The sequence below is a fragment of the Carcharodon carcharias genome, chromosome 1 (genome assembly GCF_017639515.1).
Source record: "Carcharodon carcharias isolate sCarCar2 chromosome 1, sCarCar2.pri, whole genome shotgun sequence".
Classification (NCBI taxonomy): Eukaryota; Metazoa; Chordata; class Chondrichthyes; order Lamniformes; family Lamnidae; genus Carcharodon; species Carcharodon carcharias.
Genome location: NC_054467.1, coordinates 70,856,550 through 70,870,604, shown reverse-complemented (window position 1 = coordinate 70,870,604; position 14,055 = coordinate 70,856,550). Strand labels below are relative to the sequence as shown.

Below are 14,055 nucleotides of genomic sequence, written 5' to 3'. Positions count from 1 at the left end.
GTAAGGATTTCACAAAGTTCTGTGTTTTACACTCAGGGTACTTCTGCAAAATAGGGCCTCTTTTCTATTATCATGAGAAAAGAATTTCCTTTTACAGACATGGAAGGTGTCAGAAAACAGAACAGAGCCACATACAATGGTCTACCTAAATCTCAAGTTCCAATTTCTGAACAACCCTACAATCAGTGGCTACTTAGTGAAAGTGACTGAACATCAGTGGTTATCTCATCCATGGAGTTTAATTAACCAGCTATTGTATTTACTGTACAGATTATGCTATGCATTTTGTAATATACACATTATACATATACACGATACAAAAAATAAATTATGGTGCTGCAGCTAGGTAATCAAGTGGAAACTTCAGTCCACTAGTTCATTCACTGGTATCTATTCATTTCTAATCCTTAGCACCAATACCCTCTGCCCTTAAAAAGAAAGTAGCAGCCCACCATAATGATAAATATGCACCTTCTAGAGATTTAAAGATTCAACAATGACGCATACTTTAAAGAGATACATTGACTAACTACAAAGAGCAATAAAGCTAATTTAGCTTTGCGAGATTTTTATGTAATGCATCAAGATCCATTACAGACAAGCAGCATTTTTACTCAATCCTGCAAAATACTGTGCACCAGTAATTCTTCCTGAGGAATTAGCAATCACCTTGCTACTAATCAAGATGCTGCTAGGTTCTGGTTCGGCATCAGTTGAATGTGAATTTAATTTCTATAATTATTATTTCCCCCATTAGGTCTTCAACTCCTGCTTCCTGGTGTCACGAAAAATGAGATCTGCCAACACATTTGTGTGTGCGTCTATTCACCGGATGGCAGTAGGTGCACTTCTGAAAGGCAGAGCTGGTTCTGGCAATTTCGCCACTTCCTCCCAGTGCCACAGAGAACAGTTCTAGAAGCCTGCCAACGTCAGCCGGCTAAAGAACAAAGAAGCTTGAGCATCAGTCGACAGTGGGAGTCAATTTCTGGTCCTCTGGCTGGGAGTCTTAAGCTCAAGCAGGCAAGCACAATCAGGTTGACTTGATGTGGAACAGCATTATGCGCCAATGAAAAGTTGAGCTGCAGGGTCATCACCTTTAACTTGCGACTGCCCTAATCTACACATGATAAGAGGACTTCACTTCCACTTCAGTATCCTTTCTGGGGTTTTCCTGATTCTACTGGAGTCTGCTGCTGGAGCAAGCTTTTTTTCTGTAGATTTTATCAAAGTGCTGTTTCCTGTGCAAGTGAATTGTGTTTTACAAGTTGGCGTTTTACTTGTCTCTTGAGGCTTACTCAACATTTTTTGGCTGCTTACCCTTTTCACGTTAGTGTTTTCACTGCTCTTTGTGTGAATTGTCCCACTGCACTTTGCTGAAGTTTGCTTTTGTGAAGCAGCTCTGGTAAGCTTTGTTGGCTTGGACGTTTGTTGGGGCTTATCTGGGGTCCGTTTGGAGTCTGCTCTCTGGCGGCGAGAGGAAGACGCCACAGTATTTCTGGCAAAGCTAGGAGTTGGATTTGGCATGGCTATGCCATTTCTTCCCATGGGTTCTGTTGCTCTGCCAGCATCTGTTCTAGACTTAGGGAGACCATTTGTAGCTGAGCGACATATTTTAGTGCTTTCTTCAGGTTTTGGCCTGGAGATATTTTGGACTGGTTTAGCACTAGGTTTTCTAAAGGAATCTTTACGTTTTGGCAGACTGTTTGATGAGCTACCCAAAGGAATGGACCCTTTTGTTGGCTTTTGATCTGCAACTGGATAGCTTGACCTACGGGGAGTCTTTGAGCAGCTGTCCCATCTATTTGACCCTGAGGCCTTTTGAGACTGTTTTAGTTCATCACTGCTTAATGTTTTCGTTTCTGATTTTTTAACACTATTTGATCTTCTAGTTGACTTTGATATTGGCATAATCCTTTTTATTTCCTCATTATTAGATGGGTTTGCTGCTCTTGGAGATTTTGGGTGGATGGCACTACTGAAACAATGCACTGTTGTTTTTGTACTGGCCTTGTCTTTCTCTCTAACGGTACAAGGCTGCTTTAAATTGCAAACCTGCTTTCTTTCCTTTGGTAAATCCAATTTCAGAGACGCTGCCTCAAGAGCTGAAATGTTTTGTGTCGTTATTTCTTTAGTGACAGGAATGGAAAGATAGTCACATGTCATATGCCCCAAATCTTTGGATGCCACTGTCTGATCTCTGATATTATCATCTTGGTTTTCACACGCTTGACATGATTCTTTTTTGATTTCCTGGTACAGAGCTTTTATTTCACATTTCTCTGAGAATCCAGAACAATCTGCATCATCTGTGTATCCGAGCACAAAAAACATTGTTCCACACTCCTTATTTGAAACAAGGATAGCAGGTGATTTTATGGCATCTGAGCTCAGTTCGGACATTTCAGCCCTTTCTTTAATTTTTTCCTTTTGTGGTGATGAGTGAGAACTTGAAACACAGTGAGACTCATAGTTAGAGCAACAAAGTCTTTTCCAGTCCAGACTGGAAGGCAGTACGCTTGAATCATAGACAGTAGAAGTCTGAAAATTCACATCTGCATCAGGAGTCTGCAAGCTCACATCTGTATCTGGAGTTTGCAAGCTCACATCTGTATTAAGGGTCTGCAAGCTCACATCTGTATCTGGAGTTTGCAAGCTCACATCTGTATTAAGGGTCCGCAAGCTCACATCTGTATCTGGAGTTTGCAAGCTCACATCTGTATTAAGGGTCTGCAAGCTCACATCTGTATCAGAAGTCTGCAAACTCACATCTATATTAGGAGTTTGCAAACTCAAGTCTTCGACGTACTCTAGGTCTGTTAATGTAACTTCATCACAAGTTGTCATTTGGCTCGAGTCAGTTACTTTTGAATTGGAATAACTAAAAATTTGTAAACCCTCAAGATGCTCAAGTTGTTCTTTGGCTGCAGTCAACTGGTTTAAATTTGCAGTCTCTGTGTTCTTTCTGTGATTCCTATTCTGTTTTATATTTTCATCGTTATTGTAGGTGTCATGTCCACTCTGACCCATTCCATTATCAATCTTTGTGTTACTGAAGCTTGTTGTATAAATAGTCTCTGTGTTCCCAGTAATGTAAGGCACAGCTGAAGCTCTGCGCTGAAGGCTGTCTTTTACAGGTGTGTCAGGAGAGCCCCGGTCTGAGTCAAAGTATGCATTATCTAAGCTTCCTTCTCGAGTTTCTGACATCTCTTGCCAGGCTACCCTCTGTCTAGAGCAACGTGCAATCGATCGAGGGATACTGTTTGATTTTGCCTGTTCATCTGTTCTAGCAGTCTGCAAAAAGGACAGTAAATGGCTGTCCATAACTGAGCCTCCGGATGAACGTATGCGTCTGCTTCTTGTTCTTTTTACACCCCCTGGGCTTTGTGATCTCTGCTGTGTGAAGGCCAAAAGATCATGTAGTCCATCCTTAATGAGCAGTTCCACATCATTTTCACTGCTACTCCTTCCAAATACAGTTCGTTCACCAGCAGCCCACAAATGTCGTTTCTCTTCCAGTTCCTTTAACCTCTGCTGTTGACGGAGTTCCTGGATTTCTCTGTCTCTGTTCTCCTATGGGATACAGTGATAAACTTTTCAGCAGCCTAATATTTACCATTTTAGTTCAACAACAATTTCTCTTGTAAAGTTCAAAATAAATTAAAGAAGTCACAAAAATTATAATTAACATTGATGCTTATTGTACCAACTAAAAAAGAAATAAGGAGGGAGAAGATTAAATATAAGGGTAAACTAGCCAGTAATATAAAAGAAGATTGCAAGAGTTTTTTTAGATATATAAAGGGTAAGTGAGAGGCAAAAGTGGACATTGGGCTGCTGGAAAATGAATCTGGAGAAGTAGTAGTGGGGAACAAAGAAATGGCGGAGGAACTGAATAGGTACTTTGCGTCAGTCTTCACAAAGGAAGACACGAGTAACATCCCCAAAGTTCAAGAGAGTCAGGGGGCAGAGGTGAGTATGGTGTCCATTACCAAGGAGAAGGTGCTAGGAAAACTGAAAGGTCTGAAGGTGGATAAATCCCCTGGACCAGATGGATTACACCCCATAGTTCTAAAGGAGATAGCTGAAGAGATAGTGGAGGTGTTAGTGGTGATCTTTCAAGAATCACTTCAGTCAGGGAGGGTCCCAGAGGACTGGAAAATCGCTAATGTAACCCCCCCTGTTTAAGAAGGGGGTGAGGCAAAAGACGGGAAATTACAGGCCGATTAGTCTGACCTCGGTCGTTGGTAAGATTTTACAGTCCATTATTAAGGATGAAATTTCAGAATACTTGGAAGTGCATGGTAAAATAGGGCAAAGTCAGCATGGTTTCATCAAGGGGAGGTCATGCCTGACAAATCTGTTAGAATTATTTGAGGAGGTAACGAGTAGATTAGACAAAGGAGAGCCAATGGATGTTATCTACTTGGACTTCCAGAAGGCCTTTGACAAGGTGCCACACAGGAGGCTGCTCAGTAAGATAAGAGCCCATGGTGTTAGAGGCAAGGTACTAGCATGGATAGAAGATTGGCTGTCTGGCAGGAGGCAGAGAGTGGGGATAAGGATCAGGATGGCGGCTGGTGACTAGTGGAGTTCCGCAGGGGTCAGTGTTGGGACCACAACTTTTCACTTTATACGTTAATGATCTAGATGAAGGAACTGAGGGCATCCTGGCTAAGTTTGCAGATGATACAAAGATACGTGGAGGGACAGGTAGTATTGAGGAGGTGGGGAGGCTGCAGAAGGATTTGGACAGGTTAGGAGAATGGGCAAAAAAGTGGCAAATGGAATACAACGTGGGGAAGTGTGAGGTCATGCACTTTGGTAGGAAGAATAGAGGCATAGACTATTTTTTAAATGGGGAGAGAATTCAGAAATCTGGAGTGCAAAGGGACTTGGGAGTCCTGGTCCAGGATTCTCTTAAGGTTAACTTGCAGGTTGAGTCGGTAGTTAGAAAGGCAAATGCAATGTTGGCATTTATTTCGAGAGGACTAGAATATAAAAGCAGGGATGTGCTGCTGAGGCTTTATAAGGCTCTGGTCAGACCACATTTAGAAAATTGTGAGCAAATTTGGGCCCCGTATCTCAGGAAGGATGTTCTGGCCCTGGAGAGGAGGTTCACGAGAACGATCCCAGGAATGAAAGGCTTAACATATGAGGAACGTTTGAGGGCTCTGGGTCTAAACTCGATGGAGTTTAGAAGGATGAGGGGGGATCTGATTGAAATTTACAGAATACTGAAAGGCCTGGACAGAGTGGACGTGGGGAAGATGTTTCCATTAGTAGGAGAGACTAGGACCCAAAGGCATAGCCTCAGAGTAAAGGGAAGACCTTTTAGAACAGAGATGAGGAGAAACATCTTTCACCAGAGAGTGGTGACTCTATGGAATTCATTGCCACAGGAGGCTGTGGAGGCCAGGTCACTGAGTGTATTTAAGACTGAGATAGCTAGGTTCTTGATTGGTAAGGGGATCAAAGTTTACGGGGAGAAGGCGGGAGAATGGGGTTGAGAAACTTATCAGCCATGATTGAATGGCAGAGCAGACTCGATGGGCCGAATGGACTAATTACTGCTCCTATGTCTTATGGTCTTATGCTTGTACTGATAGCTAGAACAGAAACCCTGTCTGGTTTGATAAATATTTTGTAATAATGTTTTGAACAATGATATTTTACAGAAATATAATTTACAGACTTAAGGTGAGAAAGACTTGCACACCTTCTATTCTGTGAGAGAAAATTTGTTTGAAAACCACAAAATTCATGATGGGATTATTTTCATCTCACACTAATTTGTTCAGTATAAATTCCTCTCCTCATCTTGCAAAGATGTTGATTTTCCTGGGGTATCATTCTACAAATTGCAATAGCTCTTTGGTCATTGTCCAAAATAATCATTCAAATGTGAGAGTTTAAAGACAGTTTAACCATAGGGGATTATGACTACTGAACCAAATTCCATCTTCTTCAGACATCCATACACAAAGATTCCAGTTGGGTCATTGGTTAGCAATCAGGACTGGGAACTTCAGTTAATTTCTCTCTTCCAGAGCTCAGAGGCCAATATGTGACCCCTACTGCTGCCCTGGCTGAGGAACAAACAACTCCACAGAGACTGATGACGAGATCTGAGGGTTTTCTCATTCCACATGATTCAGTACCACACTGACCAGTGCATTCATCCACTGAGCTGTCATATTCAACTTCTATTTTGTAAAATTGGGCTGCTATCCTGATTGTCTGGTGCTATGCAAAGCTGCATTTACAATAACTTCAGCTGTCATCTTATTTCAAGACTTCCTTAAAATTTCAGCTTGAACAATTAGGAGAATTTATTTCAGTCATTCAGTAAACTTGATTATCGATGCTGAGCATCAACGGTGAGGCTATCAGAAATCCCCGGAATGGATTCACTTCACATATGGAGATTCACAAGGCAACTTCAGCTGTTTCAGATCACAGTAGGTTGTGATCTGGCTTACCTTGACGGCTTTTTTGAATCTGTCACAAAAATCTCGAAATATCTTAAAACATTCTTCTAATTTCATTGTTTCTTTGTCTTCGCAGAAGAAGTCGATGAGAGCGTTGACCTCCCTTTGCAATTCTGTTCGCTCTTTCTCTAATTTGTCCACTTCTCTTAAAGCTTGCTATAGTGAAACATATGCAGTACTTTAGCTAATAGCGGATGGAAGTCAGGCCTCCATTTTTCAATAAATATTAGCTGCAACAAAATCAACAGTCATTTACAACACCAACCCCTGCAAGTTCCTCTCCAAAACACACCATCCTGACTTGGAAATACATCGCCGTTCCTTCACTGTCACTGGGTCAAAATCCTGGAACTCCCTTCCTAACAGCAGTGTGTGTGTACCTACACCACATGGACCTCAGCGGTTCAAGAAGGCAGCTCATCACCACCTTCTCAAGAGCAATTAGGGATAGGCAATAAATGCTGGCCTAGCCAGTGACATTCACATCCCATGAAAGAATACAGAAACCCAATAAACAGGTCCTGAGATCTGATTTTCTGGGCTGCAACACCTTCTCAAAACATCTATAGAAACAAATCTTCTTCAAAAATATAGTAACTAATATTTAAAGAAGAGATGACACTAAAAGATATCCAATCCCTGGCATGCAGGATAATTAATAAGTTTAATCATAAGACTAAACATTGAACTCCATCTGTCAAAGTTTCGTTCTGTTTGCTTTGGCGTGATAGAAAATGATGCAGTGTAATATGTAGTATATTATACCTAGTGGGAACCGACTTGTTCCTTCATGTATATAAGTGTCTGGGAGTACCCAGTTTGTTTTGTAAGTTGGCCATCCTTAGTATTCTCATTTACAGAATATTTTTAAGTATGGAGACCAGCACTATCATCTTATAACTCCTCAGCTGCTGCAATTCTATACCTTCCAAATTTCATTATTTTTGTGTTTCATAAGTGCTTTTTCCTTGGACAAACATGCTGCAAATAAACATCTCCCTGCTGCTAAGGGGTTTAGAATTCAATCCTTTAAATGAGTTTAAATCTCAAAAATTATGTTTCCAACTTTAGGTCGCACGCTCAGAATTAATTTCTGTATTTGACAGAGATACTAGGTATTATTATTCCATCCTTATGCTCCTTGCCACAGAACTAGAATTTTAATCTCACTCTATTGTTAATTTAATAAAATATATTTTTATGGTGTTGTTTCTAATTATTAATAAAGCCTTATTTTTAGAATGGCAACCAGATCATTTGGGGCACAATAATAACAGATTGGATTAAACACTCTGCTCTTATAATAGTCCATTAAAATTGAGCACATCATTTAAAAAGTTCAAAACAGATTTTTAATACTATAATTATGGTGGAAACAGAATACTCTTTGTTTATATATTGAATATGGATTTTTTTTATACACAAGGGAAGACTGCCACAAATCAATAATGTACACAGCAATTGTATGTTATCTGATCGCCTGACTTGCGGGGTAAATTTTATATTCAACAACTAAACTTTAAGTTTCTCTATATATTCAAACAAAGCCCACAAGGAACCTTAGACATGTGAGATATGCAAAACGTGCAGAGATTAAGATTAGTAATAGACCAACAGACATAGCTATGCTCGCTAATCTTTCTGGCTCAGGCTATCTACTGCAACAGGTCAATGCTCCATGCTATTTCCAAATTGAATGCAGTCATCCGATATATTCCGTGCCTAAGGTTAATATTTTAATCTTCTCTATTCTACAAAGCTGTCATGTGGACATGCAAGTATCAGGCCTTTTGACACTAACTCACCTGAGTGAAATCCTCCATTTGGTGCAGGAGTTCAGAGTCTTGCTTTAAGTTTCCTTGCAGCCATCTTGTTCTGTTGACAAGCGACTGTAGATCACCATCAATGCTGTCTACCGACAATCTGAAAGGAAAATATCTGTTAACAACATGTCAGAATTTCACATTAAAAAAAATAGACAGGCATGCTCTATTGGCTAGTTTTGGGCAAACCCTCCTAAAGTAAAATTGCATCTGAAAAGATAACAAATAAATTATACATGGTGTATTATAAAAAAGAAAGCAGGCTTGTTTGAGTAGCTATAGTATTATTTACCAGCGCTGTTAAGAAGCTAGTTATGAAAAAGAGCACTTATTCAAGTTAAATAAAAAATATACAAGTGATGGATATCTATAGTAGAAACACAGAATTCTAGAAATACACAGAGGGCAGGATCTTCCGGTCAGCGGTTTGGGGGGGGAGGGAGAGCGTGGGACCCGCTCGCCGACATGTAAAATGACACGGCAGGAACTACCAATGTCACCCCGTGTCATTTCCATTTTCAAGTCGGCAGGGGCACAGCCGAGACAGCTACGCACCCGCCGACCTGTCAACGGCCTATTGAGACCATTGAAAAACGAATTAAGGTAATTAATGAACCTGCCCATCCAACCTTAAGGTTGGCGGGCAGGCCGGGAGCCCTGGTGGGCTTCAGAAAAAGCATGAAACCCCATCCATGGGCGGGATGAGGTTTCATGAGGGTATTTAAATTTTTATCAAATCTTTCAATAAAAGTTATGGACATGTCCCAACCCAAGTGACTGTGTCACATGAGAGGACATGTCAGGGAAATTTTTTATCATTTCTATTGAAAGTTTTAATTCCGAGCCGATCTCCCTGATGCAGCACCTAGCCTCAGGGAGATCTGTGCGCTCTTTCACGCGCATGCACAAAGGAGCACATTCCTGGCTGAGGGAATCCCCACCCCCACCCCCGCACAGGGAGTGCATAGTGCTTCCTGGTGGACGTCACACTGGGAAGGCCTTAATTGGTCCGCCCACGTAAAATGGTGGTGCGCCCCCAACTGGAGGCGCCGACAAGAAGCACGCCCACTCGCACCTCCCCCCCAACGGGGGAAAAATTTTTCCCAGTAAGTGAGTAACTGTAATGTGTGAAGATCAGTTATTGATGTTTTTAGGGTGAAATTTCACCAAATGCTGATTGACCTGCTGAATATTTCAGATTTTTATTTTCATTTACCCAAATTACTTTTATTTTGCAAATTTCCGTCTTTGCTTTTAACTCCAAATATTTAGTTCCTACATATTGAAAACAGGAACTTAAAAAATTATGGCACCAAATAATATCCTTTATCTTGCTTTTGAACTTATTTTCCCCTATCTCTTTCCTATCGGGAACAAAGGAAATCAACGGTGTTGGAAGCATTGGAGCCTTTATTTTACAGTTTGATGCTGACATGCGTTGAAAATGTGCTAGAACCAGTGGAAAGGGAAGTTCTTTGGGGACTTCCCATGGATTTAGTGGACACTCGAGCCACTGGGTATCAGCAGGGAATTTGTCTTATCAATGGCAAGACTCACTTGAGTTTCAAAGGATAGCGGAACAGTAGGGCAAGTAAAATGATTGTAGGGATCCTTGAAGCTATACAAGCTATGGAAAACTCAGGAAAGTTGAAAACGTTGGATATCCTACAACGTTTTTGTATTTCCAGTGATCCTAGGTGTCTGCACCACGCTTCAAGACTGAACAGCAGTGTTGAAAACTGATTTCCCTTCCTTAGTGGAAGTGCCTTGACATATCTCTGTTCAGCCCCATCATACACCAAGGGCACACTGTGTGCAATTAAGGGGAATATCAGTGCATCCTTCACTCTGATCAGTGCATGCACAGCCTGTCCGGCCTGTCCTACTAAGCTTACTGTTGGAAACATCAACACCTTTTTGCAATTCATCTAATTTTAATCCCCAATTATCCAATTGAAAAAAACAACATTGTGTGCAAAAATGTTATCACATGAAAATGTTCTATTTACTCCCTCCTCATTTGTCTGTACTCCACCTGTGAATATGATGATTCATTCTAAGGTAAGGTTCTACAACAGTGGAGAAACTCTCATCAAGATAAAGAGGGCAAAAATGGAAAATGCTGAAAATTTACAATAAAATTGGAAATTCTGGAAAAACATAGCAACCCTGTCAGCATTTGAAAATAGAAATATCTGACTAACCTGATTTGTTATTCTCTCTTGTTCTGAGATCAACTAACAATTCAGCAACTGTAGGTGAAAGTTATTTAATCCACGGCAACATGTCATTTAGTGTATTCACCCATTGTTCTTAAGAAGTTATCGTGTACCTAGACTGCTCAGACCCATAAGTGCAGTGTATTTTTCACAATCCAACACTGCACTGTCAGCTTTATCTAGCACGAAAATTCAGGTAATAACAAAGTTAAGCATTGCTAATGTTTGCATAGTAGACTACAGGTACGTGATGGAAACAAAAGGAATAATAACAAACACAACCGTTTCATTAATCCCAGCTGCAGATGGGCTTTGGTTACGGAATATCTACAAAGTGTGCATGATCTAAAGATTTTTAGGTGTGGCTTCCCAAATTTGTTCTTTAAATATGAGTTTTCTGCAATCTATTTGTGAATAATTTTTGGGATACATTTATAATTTGCTAACTATGTGCTTCATTAGTATTGCCTTGCCATTTGTTTTCCAACCTCTGATTTGTGTATGCTTGTGGCAGGGGAAGGAGTAGGAAGAGAAATAGGACTTAATTATGTTACCTGGCTGCCTCTTGGACATGCTTCAACTTTTCAGGAAAAGTCGAAAGAGTTGCATCCTTTTTTTGTGCTTCCTGGTTGACAAAAAGATCATTGTTACTGGCTTGTTCTCTTTTCTATGAAGAAGAATAAATGACAATTTAAATAACATTTCATCTTCTTTTACAGTAGTCAATGACCCTGGTTGTGCGTCAGAGCTTCATTCTGATGTGCCGAGTGAAAAGTGAATTAAATTTCCTGGAGTTAATGGTGCATCTTATTAGAAGGTTAACCATCTTGTAGCCAAGAATTTTCAGTAATTCCCATAATTTATGATGGGAAGTTGCTGTCTGAACCGATTCCCAGGAAAATAGGAATCCAATGACCCAACCATTAAAAGTGAACTACTTGATGATAGTTGCAAACATTTATGACTATAAGTAAAGTTTGAATACAAACCAGAACAACAAAGTGCAGCAAATTCATTCCTGGCTTGTTTGCCTTTGTATCTGCTAGCTTCAGCAATGAAGACAGTTTGAAACCCACAGCATTCCCTGCGTGACCTCCCTGAAGAGAAATGGGAAGAAGCCATCAATAGACAAGAATCATATGTAGAAGTTTTGTGGTATTAAAAACAATAACAAAAAAAAAAACCATTATAAATCACTTACAGCATTCATGATATTGCCGGCCTGCAGAACCAAATGCAGAATTGCATGAAGTTCCTCACAAGTCATCAATTCTGAAAAATGTTAATAAGTGTATAAAGTTCAGTTACACACCAAAAGGCACCATGAAATGTATTGCGAAACAGTCAACAGAATGTTTAGAACTTTGTAAATGAAACATCTATTGTTTCTTATTCAACAGTTATAGGCAGATACCCACTCAGATAGGAATTCCAACTTTCAAAAATTTTTATCCTCTAGTTTTCACCCTCCACTTCTGAAAACATTGCCAACTCTTTGGGAACAAGTACTTTACCTCAGCCTACTTCATTCATGTGCGAGTCTAAACCAAGATTGTTGGCAGTACAAACAATGAATGTGATCATCACAGCTGAGCCCAACATGTCCTCACCAGATGTTCACACACACACAGTTCCAGCAGGGACTGATGGATCACAGTCAGAAGTGAGACCCATACCAGCACTGTTGTCCATGACCAGAAGACTTGAGTGTGTTTGTGTGCCAAGTCTGGTTTTGAAGTCAGGTTTCTACCATGCATCAGTACAAATATACTGTGTTACAGAACCTTAGAGTGGGACTTTAAAACATATACTAATTCTTCCCAACAGAGTACCTGAGAGTTGTACTTTTGCAATTTATCAGTGTACTTACCTTTTGTAGCCATTCGTATTGCTCTCATTTCTTTGTACAGAGTAAAGCAGGCAGGAGAAAACTCTTCTTTAAGAACCATAGCTTCCATTCGCAGGGCGTAGCTGCAAGGCAGCAAAATTATGTGATCTATCACAAATTTTTATATTCAATTTATTAAATGGAGAACAGTGGGGGGCAGGGAGGTGGTGGGGATGGTGGTTGGCAGACTGCATAGCGAGCCACTTCTTGTACGGCCCATGTGGCATTCCTCATTGTTATCATTGAAGAACACTGCGCAGGGCGTGTACAGAGCAACTTGCGGTGCTACCTGCCCCCAGAGCAGGCAAATGCTACCTTACCTTGGCACTCGTAGCAGCAGGACCATGAATGAATCTGCAAGTGATAGCTTGTTTACATCATCTTTGAAGGCTTGTAACTTCTTTGCCTGTAAGATAGATAAATTATTCGATTAATACAACCTATTGTCACTTCTTGTTTTAAAAAATTACAATGGGTAAAAAAATTCTAATTGTTGTATGTGTTCCTCTGCCACTTATGGACCCATTTCAGGATATACCCTGTTTTGAGTGCCATACACAGTAAAGAGAGATACCACAGCAAGAGAATTACAAAATTGTAGACTTGTTACAGCAGAGAAAGCCATCTGGCCCATCATGTCCGTGCCAGCTCTCTACAAGAGAAACTCATGTAGTCCCACTCCACTACCCTTTCCCTGTATCCCTGCAAATTTCTTTCCTTCACGTGTTTACATAATTCCATTTTGAAAGTGCTGATTGAAATTGCCTCCACCACATTCTCAGGCAGTGCATTCCAGATCCTAAACACTCGCTGTGTAAAAATATTTGTCCTCATGTTGCCAATGGTTCTTTTGCATTCACCTTAAATCTGTGTCTTCTTGTTCTTGACCCTTCCGCCAGTTTCCCCCTAGCTATTCTGTCTAGACCCCCCCATGATATTGATCATCCCTATCAAATCTCCTCTGAAGCTTCTCTTCTTTAAGAAGACCAACCCTAGCTTCTCCAGGCTATCCACATAACTGAAGTCCCTTATACCTAGAACCATTCTCGTAAATCTTTCCTGTATCCCCTAAAAAGCCTTCACATCCTTTCTAAGGTGTGGTGCCCAGAACTGAACACAATACTTTAGTTGTGGCTGAACCAATGTTTTATAAAGATTCATTATAACTTCCTTGATTTTGTATTGTATGCCTCTATTTACAAAGCCCAGATTCCCATATGCCTTTTTAGCCACTTTCCCAACCTGCACCCGCCTTCAACGATTTGAGCACATATAGCCCTCATCTATCTGTTTCTCAAACCCCTTTAGAATAGCAACCTTTACTCTATTAGTCGCTTGGTATACAAAACTTGAATACTGCTGATGATAGAGACATGCTGCTGAAGCATTTTGTCTTCCAGTCATCAGGATAAATGCAACAAAGCAAAATTTCAAACAATCATAACACTGTCTATTACAAACAGCCAGAAGAACATGTTGTTTGATTCATTCAGCTAATCATTAGGACATACAGCCTATGTACCTACAACACTACCTCAAATTCCCTGGAATGACAAAGTATCTCAAAAATTTGAACAATAGGTTAAGCAAGTCATTTCATGCTGCTACTATGCAGTGGGGATGCAAGTGGTATTTCC

The 14,055-nt window shown here is 40.4% G+C and overlaps 1 protein-coding gene across 1 annotated transcript in view; it reads right to left on the bottom strand.

Moving 5' to 3' along the window:
- Positions 1-656: 656 nt before the first annotated feature.
- The window catches only part of fhdc1 (FH2 domain containing 1), an 89,240-nt gene continuing 75,841 nt past the window's right edge, over positions 657-14,055 (bottom strand). Inside the window, exons 4-11 of the mRNA XM_041194622.1 lie at positions 12,739-12,824; positions 12,401-12,501; positions 11,732-11,802; positions 11,520-11,627; positions 11,085-11,155; positions 8,294-8,411; positions 6,480-6,644; positions 657-3,570 (exon numbers count right to left, since the gene is read on the bottom strand). Coding sequence (XP_041050556.1) covers positions 1,138-3,570; positions 6,480-6,644; positions 8,294-8,411; positions 11,085-11,155; positions 11,520-11,627; positions 11,732-11,802; positions 12,401-12,501; positions 12,739-12,824 — 3,153 coding nt within the window. The 3' untranslated portion in view covers positions 657-1,137. The remainder of the gene's footprint in view (positions 3,571-6,479; positions 6,645-8,293; positions 8,412-11,084; positions 11,156-11,519; positions 11,628-11,731; positions 11,803-12,400; positions 12,502-12,738; positions 12,825-14,055) is intronic.